At 42.4% G+C, this 17,068-nt stretch overlaps 1 protein-coding gene across 8 annotated transcripts in view; it reads left to right on the top strand.

Moving 5' to 3' along the window:
* The window catches only part of CIT (citron rho-interacting serine/threonine kinase), a 151,440-nt gene that overhangs the window by 103,158 nt on the left and 31,214 nt on the right, over positions 1–17,068 (top strand). For all 8 annotated transcript variants that reach the window (XM_090292492.1, XM_090292491.1, XM_090292496.1 and 5 more), the window contains exons 23-27: positions 436–489; positions 6,761–6,958; positions 7,428–7,621; positions 13,066–13,201; positions 15,441–15,545. In XM_090292492.1, coding sequence (XP_090148618.1) covers positions 436–489; positions 6,761–6,958; positions 7,428–7,621; positions 13,066–13,201; positions 15,441–15,545 — 687 coding nt within the window. The remainder of the gene's footprint in view (positions 1–435; positions 490–6,760; positions 6,959–7,427; positions 7,622–13,065; positions 13,202–15,440; positions 15,546–17,068) is intronic.

Below are 17,068 nucleotides of genomic sequence, written 5' to 3'. Positions count from 1 at the left end.
GGAGGCTCAGTTAGAGGGAAGAGGGAAAGGTTAAGGCTGGGGAACAAGCTAAATGAAGGAGAGTAAAAATTTCATCCTTTATTATGTATTATTTTCCCACTCATCTCTAAGCATTAGTATGAGTGTTCAAATATATTTGTAAAGGATTAACACGTGTGGTCTTAAGTAGTTCCTTGTTGTATGTCAACTGTAATTGAAAAATTAAATTTAAAAAAATAGTCAGTTTGGTATTAACACTACATCATGTGTTCTTGTAACTTATGTTTCTGATGTTGGGAATGACTTGATTATTAATTCTCTGAAAAACAGATGCTGTGGCTGATGCAACAGCATTCTTGGCTTTCTGTGCAAATACTGTTTTCTTTATTTGACCCATAGCATGTACAATTGTATTCCTCCCTGTGGAAAATTTATAATCAACTTCTTACCTTTTAGGCACATAGAGATGAAATTCAGCGCAAATTTGATGCCCTTCGCAACAGCTGTACTGTGAGTATTAACCAAAGATGATTAAAATAGCATAAAATTCAAACCGAGAAGGAAAAGGGGTATCTCTTTGTGATATCAGTGACTGATTTTTGATACAAACTTCTAGCTTGAAGTAGTTAATACTGTCAAGTTGAATTGGCATTACTGAGCCCCAGAACTTCAGTTCCTTGAGTTTCTGCCAGTTTTAAACATTTAAAACCATTCTTCATGCTGGAGGGAGAATAATTGGAATGGCCCAAATAATTCTCACTGCACAACCACTTATAGATTTTAGTAGCTGCAATAAAAGTTCCTAAGCAGCTCTCCATCCTTCTCCAAAGTGGAAGGTTCCCAGGCTAGCCCAAGCCAGAGATTGTCCAGGGAGCAGGGGCAGTTATACCAGTATTAACAATGGCTGGACTTCTTCTAGACGGACCTCGTAAAGTACACTAATCTTAAGTGTACAGCTCAATGAAATTTTTACATGCATAGGCAACAGCGTAGCCACAACATAGATTAAGATGCAGAGCGTTTCTAGTCCCCAGAGTGGTCCCTCATGTTCCCATCAGCATCCTTTGCCCAAAGCGTAACCATACTCTGACCTCTGATTCCATAGATCAGTTCTGCCTGTTCTTGAACTTCATTTAAATGAAGCCCTTTTGGGTTTAGCTTTTTTTGACTTAAGTTGTCTGTGTGGTTCATCCATGTTGTGTCTGTTAAAAATTTGTTGTTTTGTTTTTTCATTATGGTGTGGTGTTTTTAGTGTATGAATTGTTTGTTTTTGCTATCAACAAAGCTCTTGGAAGACATCCTGTACAGGTCTCTTGGTGGCTCTAAGCACTTATTACTGATGAGCGTATACCCAAGAGTGGAATAACTGGGTCATAAGATGTCCCTCTTGTTTGACTCTAGGGCACCGAGCAGATGGATTTTTTGTCTTCATTTCCTGATGCAATGGCTGGATTGGGGTGGGCCCACCTTAGAAATGTCTGTTGATTTCCTCCTTTCTCACGCCCTTCCTTGCAGAGTTGATGCCTTCTGTTCCTTTCCTCTTTTGCCCTACTTTTTTAGTTTCTTTCTGTCTAGGTTTCTTATTTTACACAAGAGTTATTTGCTTATATTATGTACATGCTCATAAATGATCATTGAATAAAATATAGATCTTTTTATGGCTGTGATATTTTTAGATTACTCTATTTTCCTAAAATAAACCTGGATGTATTTGAAATGTATATATCAGTAATCCTTCATCTGGAGATTTCTTTTCTTCTTTTTTAGTCTTTTGGCATAAGGGCTTTTTTAAAAAAAGTTTTTTATAGTTGTATTGAAGTATAATCGGAGTACAGTACCCTGATGAGCTTTGACATGCGTATATACCTAAGAAAGCAGCAGGACAATCCAAATCATGAGCCTGCCCATCCCCCTCAAACATTTCCTGTGCTGCTTTGTGATCCACTCTCCCCCACGTTTTTAAAATTGGAAATTTAGTTTTTAATAGAATATGGCAATATGTAGAATTAATTTGGTTACTTTCTCAACTTTCCCTGGCTGGTTTGGCTCAGTGGATTGAGCGTCGGCCTGCGAGCTAAGTGTCGCTGGTTCGATCTTCCAGTCAGGGCACATCAGAGAAGGAAAACTCTGACTCCAAAAAACCTCCACTGCCTTGCGGCATACCTCTTCTGGGGAAAGGCTAAGGGAGTAAACCCCGACAGAAAATCCGGAGCCGGAGTCCCTAAGGCGGTTTGACGTTGTAGTCAACACCGGCAACTCCTGCGGCGCACCTGAAGCCAAGCTGTATTGACTCCGTCTTTCCCTTGGATCCTTCAGCTGTGAAGAGAGGGGGGATCTGCTGCATGGGCAACAGCAGACCCTCCATATCACCCTGCCCAGGCTCTGTAGCTTCATCGCAAGATGTCGATTCAACACGGGAGGAGACAGATACCGTGTCACTCCCGAGTCAGACTGCACAGCCATTCTCGGCGGTGCAGATAGACTCTTAAGAAGCTACACCATCGTCTCTCGAGACGGACGGCTGCCGACGACTTTCTCAACTTATGTAAGTTTTAGGTTCTCTTTATTCCTCAAATTTGCTTCAGAACAGTGTCTTCTAATTCTTCCTCTACTTACCCCTGGCGTTCTGTGGAGAAGCCTCTGGGGGCCTCTGCAAGTGGGAGGAGGAACCCACCGCATTTTGGCTACTGCAGTGGGGTAGCTTAGCGTGCCACCCCATGCTCTCCCGTGTCTGGCAGACCAGGGTCAGATTCTAAATTGACCTCCTGATAGCCTATGTGATGTTACCCTCCCAAGCCTCTGTTTCTTTATCTGTGAAATGGAGATAACATTGTTCTTGATTCCAGTGTCATTGATTGTAAGACACATAATTTATCTAATAACTGCTCTTTGGCCATTGGGTGAGGGAAGAGAGGCAGCTGCTTAGTTCCAATACACATTCAAATTTCAGAAACAGTAAAACTTAGGAAACACTGACTCATAGAATTAGAAATGTGGTAATAACACCTTCCCCACGGGATTCCTGCAATAAATAAATGAGGTGCTGCATCGAAGTGCTTGCATAGGGGCCTGTTCCTTAGAAAGTGCCCAGTAGTGTTTGTTACTATTATTACTTTATTATATTGGATTTATAAAATAAAAGAAAATCTTTTGTTTAGAAAAGGGTTTTGCTCCTTAAAAAAGTTTGAAAATAACCCCTTTAGAACAACGTTTGGCAGCAGTAGTCAATCTCAGTTATATTTTTGCAAGTTCAAAGGCTGCTTTCAAGACACTTCAGTGAGCATGACAGGTGTTCCTTTCTGGTGGGCGCTGTCCAAGATCGTTTCCACTAGGAAATGTCATCGTTGTTACTGCTGGGAACGCCTGTGTCATAACTCCATTGATAGAAGCTCCCGTTAGCAGCTTTTAGAAAGCTCATGAACAGTAAGATTTTCAAGCTCTGACCATTTCTATATTTTGAAGAGATTTAAAAAAAGGATTTGATTCAATCTGGCACCTAAAACCCTACCTAAGTCTGTTTTGGAGTGGAGTTGGTGGGCAAACATATGACACAGTTTTAATTATGAATCAATCTGTCAGCTATAAGATTAAAAATAAATAATATGCAAATAGCTGCCTTCAAGAAAATACCAGGCATTAAAATAGGACTTGAGTCCTGTGTCTTTTTAGCTTGATGCTCATTAACTGACTGATTTCTCCACTTCTGACATGCTAGCAAACATTTACCTGGTAACCTGTCCTCTACAGGTCTCCTACCTGCGTGGGAGAGGTTACATCTATTTCTCAGAACCATGGTGTTTGCGTGAAAGCCTTGAAAAGCGACAGATAAACTCAAATAGAGATTTTTTTTTTTTTGATTCACCTCATTTTTTATATCCTGTTTTCTCTCAGAACTGCACCAAGATATGTTATCTGCAAAAACAGCATATAAGAAAGCTCTGGTACCCCTGCCTCCCTCACGCTTTTTACTGTTAAGATGCAGCCAGGCGTCATGCTTTCAGCTTTTCTTTTTTACCCTCTATCTTTGGAGTTGAAAGGTTAACAGACTCTAATAATTTGCCCTTGGCATGGAGCGAATATACTGAAGGCCACAAAGTAGACCCAAGAATTCTCGTTACATATTACCTGGTTCAAAATCACCTATTATAAAAGTTTATTATTATATATGTGTTTTTTTAAACCATGGAGACCATGGATTTACTGCCTTGTCTCAAGTCAGTTCGATATCTGCAGACTCAATTGTGTGTGTGTGTGTGTGTGTGTGTGTAACACTTAATACCAAAACGCTAGCTAAACCTGTTATGGCTTGGGCAGAAAGAATATGTAAAACTTGGAGTGAATTAAAATGCTTTAATGAGTGCTTGGGTGCTTCACACAAATACATCATCCTTCTCTTGTCCAACGGGCAAAATAGAGACAATGACAAAATCTAGAACCAAACTGTAAACGGAAATCAGAGACATGAGACCCACCCCCTCCTTGAAAACCAGCTGACAGGAGGGAAATAGGACAGTTCTTGCTCCAATGGGCCCATCTCTGTTGAAGTGAGAGTAACAGTGTTGGCACCTAATTGACTTTTTTTGGGTGTTTCTTCTTCAGCAATTTGTAATTTAATTTTGGGAGAAAGAGAAGAGGGGGAAGAAATGGATTCATAACAAACTGCATTTTTTTTTTTCATAAATATCGAAGTGGGTACCCAAAGGCTTAAATATATGCTTCAGATGGCAAGGAAATAATTTTGACAGTGTGTATGTTCTTATGTGAACAAATTTTTTGTAGTCTCTGCTCCTCAGGAGGCACCACTGTAATCTTTACAATGAAGCACCATTAATTTTTTTATCGCTTGTATTTTGCATGGTACATTAAGGTGGAATAGTAGGCAAAAAAATTCAAAACTTTTATTAAAACAATAGAAACAGAAGGATAGTGAATATAGTATTTCTCTCCATGTCACAGCTGGAGAAGCCAACCCAACCAAGTTCAGCACTGCTTATTTGGGGTTCCTGAATGCTTTTTACTGCATAGAGTCCAGGCCAGTTTGCCTCCATTTTGTTTTTCCTTGGGAAGGACGTAGAAGGAAGCATCATAGTTAAACGGAGATATTTGCAGTCTAGAATGAAAACTCTCTTAAGGAGTGGAGTTGGGTTTACTACATATCTGAAGGAGACCAGTTGGACTGTGAGGCATTGTTTATTCATTGGTTATTAGGAGACTTTCCCATGTTACAGAAAGGGTGATACAGGGATGCCTCTGAGGCATAGGTGCCTGTTAGGAACGACCAACTGGCAGTGTTTCCCTGCCTTTGCCCATGATGGAGGAGGAGTCTCAGCTAAGAACCTAACCAGATAACCTCTATGCCCCCTTTTCTGTGCTCAAACCAGTCCATTAGGAATTAACATGACTTCTGACATGTAAATACAAGCTCCTAGACCACTTACTGCACTAAAGATATGTCAGCTCAGTTAACAAAATGAAAAGCTGTGTTTTCTGAGCCACCTTGGACAGATTACTTACTTGACACTCCCGATTTCTATGTGTTTGGGAAGATTTTATTTTTTAATTGCTAATCAGAGGTGGTTAAGCAGGAAATTAGTCATGGAAACTGTGTTACCACTTTGTAAACTAACTCTACTCTAGGTTTGAAAATTGGAAACAATTAATAACCATAGGCTTAAAGCCATTTCCTTTTAATTTACATCTTTTTGTTACATAAAATTTATTGCCTGTGCGCCTCATTCCAACTATTATAAGAAAATTGGCCTTAAACTTCTAAAGTATTGTGTGTTAAAGACCTCTGCAAGTGCTGACACTGAGACTCGGCAAAGAGAATAGGAAAGCTAAAAGCACTGAAATGGAAGTCATTTTTCTACTGAGTGGGGAAATAATTTAGCAAAACCTGATTAAATCTCTCTCGATAAAATGACAATTTCATATACACGCCTTCCCATTTGCTGATACCTAGCTGTATAATAAAAACCATTGAAGTGATGCCATAGTATAATATTGTATTTTCAGGATTACTCTGAGCCTCCCTGAATTCTTTCTTTCCCCTTTGTTGCATGGAATTAAATATATTGCCTGAAATATTACTGAAATAATTTAGTGTCCTTCACTAAGTCTTCTTTGACAAGAACTTTATTTTAGTTTCTAAGACTTATCTCCAATTATAATGTCCTATAGGTCACGGGTGCACGGGTCCCCGACCCCCATCCGTGACCTGTTAGAAACCGGGCAGCGAGGGAAGCTCGCCTGAGGTCCGCCTCCTGTCCGCCCCCCACTGCCTACCCCCCGCACCTGTCTGTGGAAAAACCAGTCCCTGGTACCGAAAAGGTTGGGGACCTGTTACGGATGGTATCGTGGGCATTTTAGCTTAATTAGCTGATCGTGAAGCCAGTTTTCCTTTCTCTTTCCTCAGTTTGCATTTTCTACGTTATATTACTGTCCACGAACTTTATCTCATTTAAAGTTGCCTTTAAATGAGGCCTTCACTTTTGTGTGGCCTTCACTTTTGATTGATTTGCTTTTGCCATGTTTTCCAGATGAACCCTGAGTTAGAAATGGAGGTTTGTTTGTTTTTGCCACAGTGTGTGTGTGTGTGTGTCTCAGTGCCCAGGGGGTGGGCATGGAAGCTTGCATCTGGCTCTTAGCGTTGGATCGGCTAACATGGGAGCTGCTCGTTGACGGCCATTGTCCTGCAGCTTCAGAAATCCACGGCTATAGAAGCATTTTCTCATTTAAAATTGACCTGCAGGTGTGTAACTGGATTCCTTTTATCTTTTAGGTAATCACCGACCTGGAGGAGCAGCTAAACCAGCTGACGGAGGACAACGCTGAGCTCAACAACCAAAATTTCTACTTGTCCAAACAACTCGATGAGGCTTCCGGTGCCAGCGATGAGATAGTGCAGCTGCGGAGTGAAGTGGACCATCTCCGCCGTGAGATCACAGAGAGGGAGATGCAGCTCACCAGCCAGAAACAAGTAAGGGCGCTTCGCAGAGATTCTCGACCCCCTTTGGATGAGAGTGAGTGCCTGGTGCATCTCTCCCCTGGCTTCCAAGACTGAGTCTGTCCAGTAAATGGGCTCTATTTTAGTCATGTCTGTTTCAAAGGCTTGGAGGTTTTTAAAATGACCTTGAAAAGTGTGTAGTTCTTTTTTATTTTTAAAAATTAAAAAAAAGATACACTGCTCTGGGAGGCCTGTGTGTGCCCCTTGGTCCTTAGGTGTGATCTCTCCCCCTGGCCTGGCTTTGGATTCTGCCTGTCAGACAGCGGCAGAAATGGCCCTTTGCTCTTTCTCATCTGGTCCCCTCAGTCAGTAGAAGAAAAAGGTCAGCTGTATTTCAGGCTGCAGTGAGAAAGCTGGGCTTTTCTGAGACTGATCTGACAAAAGGAATGTCCGGGAAACCCTCATTTGACACAAGGCACAACTCAGTGGTACTGATTTGCAGACGATGGAGGCCCTGAAGACCACCTGCACGATGCTGGAGGAGCAGGTCATGGATTTGGAGGCCCTGAACGATGAGCTGCTGGAAAAGGAGCGGCAGTGGGAGGCGTGGAGGAGCGTCCTGGGTGATGAGAAGTCCCAGTTTGAGTGTCGAGTTCGTGAGTTACAGAGGATGCTGGACACTGAAAAACAGAGCAGGTGGGACTTTCTGTTTGTAGAAAGCTGATGACAGGTGACTACCGCAGGATCACCTGAGAGTTATGAACAGGGTGGCTAGTTGTCCCATCTCGCTCAAGACTGAGAAGTTTCCTGGGACAAAGACTCTTGTGCAAACCAGGATGGGTTGGTTACCCTAGTGTAACTATGGTCAGTGTCACTTGAATTTGGTGGTGTTAGCTGGTGTCTCTTTCCTCCATGGAGAGACCTAGGAGTCAGCATGGCAAATGTCTCGGTGCTTTCTTTGCAGAAACTCTTTCCTCAGGTTTCATATTATTGTGAGCAAGGAGCAAGACCATCACCATTTTAATCCTGTTCATGGGTAATGCTAATCTTCCCTCTATCCTAAGGTTTCTCAACCTTGGCAGTGGACAGTTTGGGCTGGATAATCCTTTGTCATGGAAGCTGCCATGCTCACTCTGTGATGTTGAGCATCCTCCTGGTCTGTGCCCACTAGATGCCAGTAGCACTTCCTCCTCAAGTTGTGACAACCAAACATGTCTCCAGATATTGTCCAATGACCCCTGGGGGTACAGAATCACCCCCAGTTGAGAACAGCTGCTTTGCAAGAATGGTTTAGTTTTTGTTTTTTTCTTTTTTCATAGGAAAGAATAATCATACATTCAGGCAGTATTCTTCCTCTGCTTTCTCACTTTTGTTTCCAGTCTCCTGGCATAGAATCCCCTTCTTGCCAGAGCCACAAAAATGCAGGTTGCATACTGCGTAGCTCTAGGCAGTGCCTAGACATCACAGATTTGAAGATTTTTTAGGACAGTCTTACAGCTCACGGCAGGAAAGGGTTTTGCGTGAACAGAATTGACATATTAAAGCAGTTTACCAACAGATGGAAATAAACGGCCTTGGAGAACAGTGCTTTTTTCCAGTTTGCACTGAGATACCATATAGGCTAGAGTTAGCCCCACGGCTCCTTGTCCGCACTGCTGGATATACCCATCCTTCATCACCTCGGTAACATCACCTTCCTCTGAAACTTACCTTCCTGTGATACTCCTTAAGCAAGATAAACTACACACAGAAACATCTATCATTTAGTTGGATTCTGTCAGACACATTTGGTATTTTCCACATTTACTTGACTCTAGGAGACTCAACTATTATAAATGTGATGGATGTTATAGTCTATACTTAGTTAAACTAGAAAAAGATTATAGAGTCTAAAGATGAGAACCATCAATTTCAAGAGAAACTGGTAGAAATATTCCCTGTTTTTGGACATCCTCTCACTCAGGATATTTGCTGACATGAGGGGCTGCTGGTTTAACATCTCCTGTGTTCTTGCTTCCCTCTGAACTCGTGGGCGCCCGAATCTTCACAGTGCGTTCTGGTTACATTCACACAGACCCCTCCCTCTGCTCTCAAGTTCAGCTTCTATCCTATTTCTAGAGTCCTTCAGAGACAGTTTTGGTCGTCTGAGGCGGGCTTCAGCATTAAGAAATATACACCTACACATGAGAGACAAAATTATGATCTGCGCTTAGGTAGATTATTTCATGTGTACTTTCAGAGGCAATAATAAAACACCCCCTGCCCCCATTTCGGTGTTATGTGGGATACTGAGATGAATAAAATCTAATTCTTTTTTTTTAATATGCTTTATTGTTTATGCTGTTACAGTTGTCCCAATTTCTTTTCCCTTTGTTCCCCTCCACCCAGTCACCTCCCTCCCTCCAGTCGTCCCCCCCCAGTCCATGCCCATTGGTTGTGCATATAGTTCTTCTCAACATCTTCCTATATACTCCACTCTCTCCTACTATGCTTCTTAATTCCTGTACCATCTTCCTCCCTTTACCCCCTTCCCCCTCCCCGCTGACCTCCCCCCAAAATGTTCCCCATACCTATAATTCTTTTCCCACTCTCATTGCCTACTTAGTCTGCCTTTGTTTCAATTCCCTAGCTTCTGCTGTTGGTTGTTGTGATCGTCAGCAGCCGTCCGTCTCAAGAGACGATGGTGTAGCTTCTTAAGAGTCTATCTGCACCACCGAGAATGGCTGTGCAGTCCGACTCGGGAGTGACATGGTATCTGTCTCCTCCCGTGTTGAATCGACATCTTGCGATGAAGCTACAGAGCCTGGGCAGGGTGATATGGAGGGTCTGCTGTTGCCCATGCAGCAGACCCCCCCTCTCTTCGCAGCTGAAGGGTCCAAGGGAAAGACGGAGTCGATACAGCTTGGCTTCAGGTGCGCCGCAGGAGTTGCCGGTGTTGACTACAACGTCAAACCGCCTTAGGGACTCCGGCTCCGGATTTTCTGTCGGGGTTTACTCCCTTAGCCTTTCCCCTGAAGAGGTATGCCGCAAGGCAGCGGAGGTTTTTTGGAGTCAGAGTTTTCCTTCTCTGATGTGCCCTGACTGGAAGATTGAACCAGCGACACTTAGCTCGCAGGCTGACGCTCAATCCACTGAGCCAAACCAGCCAGGGTTGGTTGTTGTGATACAGTTTTCATTTTAATGTTCATCGTTTTGATCCTCCTTCTCCTCTTTAACATTTCATATAACAGTGGTTTGGATCTGATGAACTCCTTCAGTTTTACTTTGTCCTGGAAGCACTTTCTCTGTTCTTCTATTCTGAATGACAGCTTTGCTGGATAGAGTAGTCGTGGTTGTAGGTTTTTGCTTTTCATTACTTTGAATATTTCTTGCCAGTCCCTTCTTGCCTGCAGAGTTTCTTTTGAGAAATCAGCTGATAGTCTTATTGGGACCCCTTTGTACTTAATTCTCTTCTTCTCTCTTGCTGCTTTTAAGATTCTCTCTTTATCCTTAATTTTTGACATTTTGATTATAATGTGTCTTGGTGTGGTTCTCCCTGGGTCCAGCTTTTTTGGAACTCTCTGTGCTTCCTGGACCTGTAAGTCTGTTTCCTTCCCCAAGTTAGGGAAGTTCTGCTTCATTATTTTTTCACATAATTTTTCAGTTTCTAGTTCTTCTTCTTCACCTTCTGGCAGTCCTATGATTCGGATGTTGGCCCACTTCTAGCTGTCTGATAAGTTTCTGAGCCTCTCCTCATTTTCCTCACTTTTCATTTACTCTTTCTGCACTGGTTGACTGTTTGTTCCTTCCCTATGTTCTGATTTGTTGATTTGATCCCTGGTTTTCTTGCCCTCACCACTAGTTTCATATGTGTTTTCATTCATTTCAGCAGGACTAGCCTTCATTCCTTCTCCGTCTTAAGATCTGCTGTTAGGTCTGTAAGCATTCGTATAACCAAAGCTCTGAACTGAGCCTCAGAAAGATTTCCTATCTGCTGAGCCGTTAGATCAGATATTTGCTGTCTGGTCAGCTGCGTCACGGGGATCTCTATCATGATCTGTGCCATCCTGACCATTTTGTGTTTGCCTTTGCCTCCGAGGCGGGGCCGTCACACCTCCTACACTATAGGGGGCGAAGCCCCGTGCACTCATCACAACCGGGTGACCCGTCTCACCACACTGTGGCGTTTTCTGTGGGGGTTGGGGTCCAAGATGCATTCCTGCCGTTCACTCTCCGCTGAGAGACTGAGAGCCTCCTCCTCTGTCCTTACACCCTCTGGGCCTCACAGTCCAAGGCAACGGAGGTCTGCCTTCCCCGGCTTTGGAATTGCAAGCTGACGGGTCTGGTCTGCAGCCAGGGGTGCTCCCCAGGCGCTTCTCGCCTCCCCCTAAATATGAGCGTCTGTGCTTACAGCTGTCCTGCCTCTGTCGCTGCTGCTGCCGCCGCGGACAGCACAGCTTGACCTCTCCTCCCCAGCTTCGCCCCTCCTCCCCGTCCAGACGAGCCCCACCTCTTTATAACTTCATACGTTGGACTTCCATTTATTTTCTGGAACTTCTGGTTATTTCTGGTTTTGCGGTAGTTGTATTCCTTCTTAGTTGTGGAGGGAGATGGAGTGTGTCAGTCTAGGCCTCCATCTTGGCCGGAAGGTGGAGCCTTAGGGATTCATCAGTGCAGGGCGACCCGTTTCACCACTTTGTGGCGCTGTGTGTGGGGGAGGGGTCCGAGAGGGAACAATGCCACCTGCCCAGCACTCGCCCCTTTTCCAGGCACCTCTCCCACTTCCGCACCGGACTGGCGCCCCTCTAGCTGCTGCCCTGGCTGTCGTTCCCAGAGTGGGTGGGTCTGCGGACATTCTAGGACCATGGGGGCCCTTTAAACAAGTGGCTCTGCTGAGAGACCGGCAGTTTCTGCTTCCACCCCAACCCCCACTGGTCTGCACAGTCAGAAGCAATGAGGCTTGATTTTCCCGTGCTGGGACCATGAGCTGTGAGGTTCGGGGAGGAGCTGGGAATGCTCCCCAGGTGTCCCTCCTGACTTTTTAAAACGTGTGACTGCGCTTTCTGCCGGCCCGCTGCTGTTGTCGCTGCTGCCGCCACCACACCGCGTCCTTTCTGCCCCGGCTCCGCCCCTCCTACCTGTCTGGATGAGTATTTCTTCTTTATATCTTTGTTTGCTGGACTTCCATGCACTCTGATTTTCTGGAACTTCTGGTTGTTTCTAGTTTTGAGGTAGTTGTGTTCCTTCTTAGTTGTGGAGGGAGACGCAGCCTGTCTGTCTACGCCTCCATCTTTGCCGGAAGTCCTAAAATCTAATTCTTAATTCTTGTCCTCAGGAGGCTAAGAGTCCAGTGGAGGAGATAACCTATGCATTCAGATATTAATCACCTAAAATAGATAGTGGGTTAGGCCAGGAAAGAAGTCTGTTTGTGCTCTGGATACCGAGCAAGGAGAGGCTACTTCTGGAGGAGAAATTGGGAGAGATTTGCTGGTGGACATGGCCCTTGAGCTTATCCTTGGAGGCGGAGTCCGGTTGTGTTTGTAGTGTTGGGAAGGAGAACATTGCCCGTGGAGGAGCTCACTGCACGCCCAGGCATGGAAGGGGCAAAACGTGGGACCTGCTGGGGAAGGGAAGTGATTTTTCCAGTTTCTTCTAGTTTTTCTTTTCTCTAACCTTATTTACAGATGAATTCATCAGATTCAAGTTTTAGTTTCCTGTTGAGCACACAAATCACCTAACATCTTGTATCTACTTTAAGGAGAGGAAATGTTTGTGTAAATAGGGTCTCCCATGATCCTCTGCACCTGGTGGTCCTTCAGTGGGACCTCATTCCATTTCTACTCCCATGGGAGGGTGTGATGGTTTTGAAAAATTCCATTCAGCGCAGTAGCATTTGGAAAAATGCCTTTTCCTAGTCAACCTTTCCAAGCGAATACTCACAGGAACTTTTTCAAGAGTATTTTTACCCAAGGCCTAAAGAGAGTCAAACCTTCACTCTGTAATAAGTCAGAAAGCAAGACATAGTTTGAAACTAGGAATCAAGGCTGGGCATCTACCCAGCCCGCAGCCTGTTTGGCTGCTTATCAGGACTAGAGGTGGGCCAACCTCCTGTCTCCAATGACGATGGGGATTCTGAAGGCGGGTCTGTGTTTTTCCCGCAGGGCAAGAGCCGATCAGCGGATCACCGAGTCACGCCAGGTGGTAGAGCTGGCCGTGAAGGAACACAAGGCCGAGATCCTCGCTCTGCAGCAGGCCCTCAAAGAACAGAAGCTGAAAGCCGAGAGCCTCTCCGACAAGGTCAGCACCTGTCCCTTCTGCCTTTAAGGAAAACATTCTCATTTCCTTCTTTTAGACAAAAATTCAAATGCAATCTATGGTCAATATATTTCGTATAGTCCCGGTTGTGTGTCACTGTGGGACATCCTTGGCTGGCAGTAGTGTGGGTGGGTGTGGTGGGTGCCAGGGTATCACAGTCGGTGACTTCTTAACCTCTCCCTGTCTGGGCCCCTGAGGTCTGAAGTTTGATCTGGGAGTACAGCTCTCCCGTTATCTGGCACTTGATTTCTAGAAGCCTTTATGGATTTAATATTGAGCATCCTTGGGAAGTGCTTGGTGGCAAGACCTAATGATCATTCCATCACTGCTGTAATGGGCTACTCAGTCTGTCTATGTTCCAAGTCCAGGGATGTGATAAGTCTGATGATAATGCAAGACCTCAATATTTTCACTTTGGAAATATGTGCGTTCTGTCCACGTCGTGCTCCATGTTATAGTTACAAAGTGATATATCAGTGTTTTAGAGATTTTATCTAATAGTCTTGAAAGAGATTTGGAATAGGTACTTCCATGTTATAGATAATGAAAGTGAAGCTCAGCGAGATTTGATGTACACACAGACACACTTTCACATGCACATGAAGTCATCTGAAATTTGTATTTGTATAACACTTTGTTATTTCATGATTATAAAAGGAATTATTTGGGGTCATTGTGGAAGATACAGAAACCACAGAAAATTAAGGGGAAAAGTGACTGATAATGCGTCAACACTCTTACATTGATGAATTTATTTGTAGACTTTTCTTTGCATGATATGTTTATGCATATACACACACATTTACAAATTTAGGTTCTTGCTATAGAAACAGCTTTATTTTTAAAAAAAGAATCACATAAAAGGTCTTGAATTATTGAATATTTTTTAAACATTTAGTCCTAAAAACATCAATTTCATGGATATCTATTTTAGTCATTCCACTTGTATTATAAATTTGAGCTTTTCTAATTTTTTATTATTATAAACAACACATTGATGAACATAAATCTTTATGGATATCCATGATTATTTTCTTACCAGAGTTTTATAGAACTACAGTGACTAGATCAGGGCTAGAGCTTGCCACTCAGGAATATCCGGAGTTCCTAGATACTGGCTTACTATATTTTTTTTCACCATGATGAAAATAAATATTTAGAGATAAGTGAACCCTTTTGTGTTTACCTTGAAGAATATTTGTTTTCTATTTGACTGTTCTTAAAATATTTCATAGCAAAATCCTATGCATCCTTTAAGGCTACAGACATTCTGATACCATCTTCTCTTGGTAACTGGTAATGCGGGGTGAATTTCTCTTCAATATACTTCTTATCAAAATTAAGTTCTTACAAAGCAGCCTCTATTTGCTTACATGCCTAGTTACAGGCCGCTTTCTGCCCTGTGGCTTGATCTAATATTCTTGAGAGAGCTTGTTCATCCTTTCATCCTCAAAGCCCCTGATATCCTATGCAAATAGTAAGTGTTCAGCATATGAATATTATTTGATTTAACCACAGCCTGTCAGGTACAGTGTTCCCTCACTTATCGTGGGTATTACGTTCTAGACCCAGCTCCCCGACAAGTGAAAATTGCGAAGTAGGAACCTTACATTTATTTTAGTATTTATATATTTTTTAAGGCTTTATAAACCCTTCCCACACACTTATAAACTGTTCCCAGTCCCTTATAACCTTTCCCACTCCCTTATTAACCTTTTCTACACTTTTATAAACACTAATGTTCTTAAACATATTCTACACTCTTAAACCTATGTAACTTTAACAACATACATATACAGTACTGCAAAATCCCACGATATAGCAAAAAATCTGTGATAAATGATTAAATATAATATTTTTAAAAATCCCGCGATATAGTGAGGCCGCGATAAGTGAACCGCGATATCGCAAGGGACTGCTGTATTATTTAATTTAACCACAGCATGTCAGGTAAATAAATTCTTTAGTAGTCATTTTTTTAGAACTTGTCACAGCTTTATATATGACCTATCCCTTACAAATAATTTCTGTCCTCATAGAAATGACCTATATAAGGCTTATCTCTGACATAGACCTTTATGGTATACTTCTAAAAAACAATGTTTATGTTCTGACCTTCAGAACTATTCTTTACATGTGAAGGTTTATGGATATTTGCAAAAGTCATTAGCATTCAAAATTTCTAAATGTGGTATCATGGCCAATTTTCCCAACTGTTCAGCTCAATGACCTGGAGAAGAAACATGCCATGCTTGAAATGAATGCCCGGAGTTTACAACAGAAACTGGAGACCGAACGTGAGCTTAAACAAAGGCTTCTGGAAGAGGTGAGTATAAAATACCTGCCAAATAGAGCCAGGTGCAGTTTCGAAAATGAACATTTATTGTGTTCAGGTGGTCAGGTTTAAATTAGATGTTCAAATTTTACAATTAGAATTTTTGAGGAAAAGTAAGGTGGTCATCTAATGCTCTCTTGGAGGTACTTAACACATTTTAAAAAATGTGTCATGAAGGCCAGAGGGTGTCTGTCACTTGTGTCCTCCCACATGGTGCTTTATAGAATGTTGAGTGCATGGTGATTATGTGCCCAGTGCAAGTTTATTAAATATGTGGGTGAATGAATATTGAGTTAAATTGTTCTTAATATCCAAAGTATATTAAGTTTTTAGGCTGATAGAACATCCATGAAAATTAGCTTTGTGCACAGGGCAGAAACTTGTATAGATTATGCTGAGTAACAAATTTCATAAAGACTTGAACATCCGATTAGTTCAATCAAAAAATTATCCCCTGCTTTTGAGACATAAAATGAAAAGCTCAAATGACCTCATAAACCAATCCCTTATTCTAGTTCCTGTGCTTATTAGCAAAAATCTGAAAAATCACTAATTAAAGTGGTAACTACTTCCCGCTCCCAAGCAAAGCCATCTCTGTTGAATCACTAATGATTCTGCTTTGTTCATTAGACTTGACCAACCAGGACAAATATACTGTATAAAGATATTTAAGTGCCCTGTTTAACTCGTAGTGAGCCTGACACTTCAGTTAGCCAGAGTGCCTATTCTGTTTAATTGATGTTTTATTGTATGATACCCACAGCTCCCGAAGGGCCCTGCTGGTAGAAATAATATTGCTCTGCTATTGATTGAAAAATGCGATGAAAACTTTGCATGTGACTCTGGAGTGTTTGATAGAATAATACTTTTAAAAATATGGGTGAGAGTTTGGGAAGGATCAGGAAATGGACGCGGTAACAGGTGCACTAGAGTGTGGATGTACTTAGTGCCACCGACCCACCCACTTAAAAATGACCTATGTAAGGTTATCTCTGACATGGACTTTTATGGTATACTTCTAAAAAACAATGTTTATGTTTTATGTAAAATCTTAAATTCTATGTGATATAAATTTTGCCACATGAAAGGTTTAAATACAATTAATTATATATGGAGTTTACTAAAGGCAGCACTAAGGAGACTATAATAGAAATTTAAAAGTCTACCTGGCGGTCAAATAGAGAATTATAGTCTTTTATCTGGGCTGAATAGGCAGTGTCCCGTTTTAGGCACATGTTGGAAACAGAAATAATCAATGATGTCGCCTGTCCTATTTTCTTCCGAGGAAGGAGAGTTGGCCCTGATAGCTCAATACTTTGGTCCAAGGTTACATGATGAGTCAGGGACAATGCTAGGAATAGAATGCTGAAATCCTGATTCAGTCCCCTTATTCTCACTTCGAAACTGTGTGAGAACATTTCCAGTTTCCCAGTCTGTATACACCTCACAGACAGATTTTTGAGCACAGACATCTGGCTGACATTGAGTTTGAGGCAGATTTCACTGACAGTTGA

Source organism: Furipterus horrens, unplaced genomic scaffold (genome assembly GCF_987537825.1).
Source record: "Furipterus horrens unplaced genomic scaffold, mFurHor1.1.pri manual_scaffold_11, whole genome shotgun sequence".
NCBI classification, from domain to species: domain Eukaryota; kingdom Metazoa; phylum Chordata; class Mammalia; order Chiroptera; family Furipteridae; genus Furipterus; species Furipterus horrens.
This window is presented reverse-complemented; position numbering and strand designations above follow the sequence as displayed.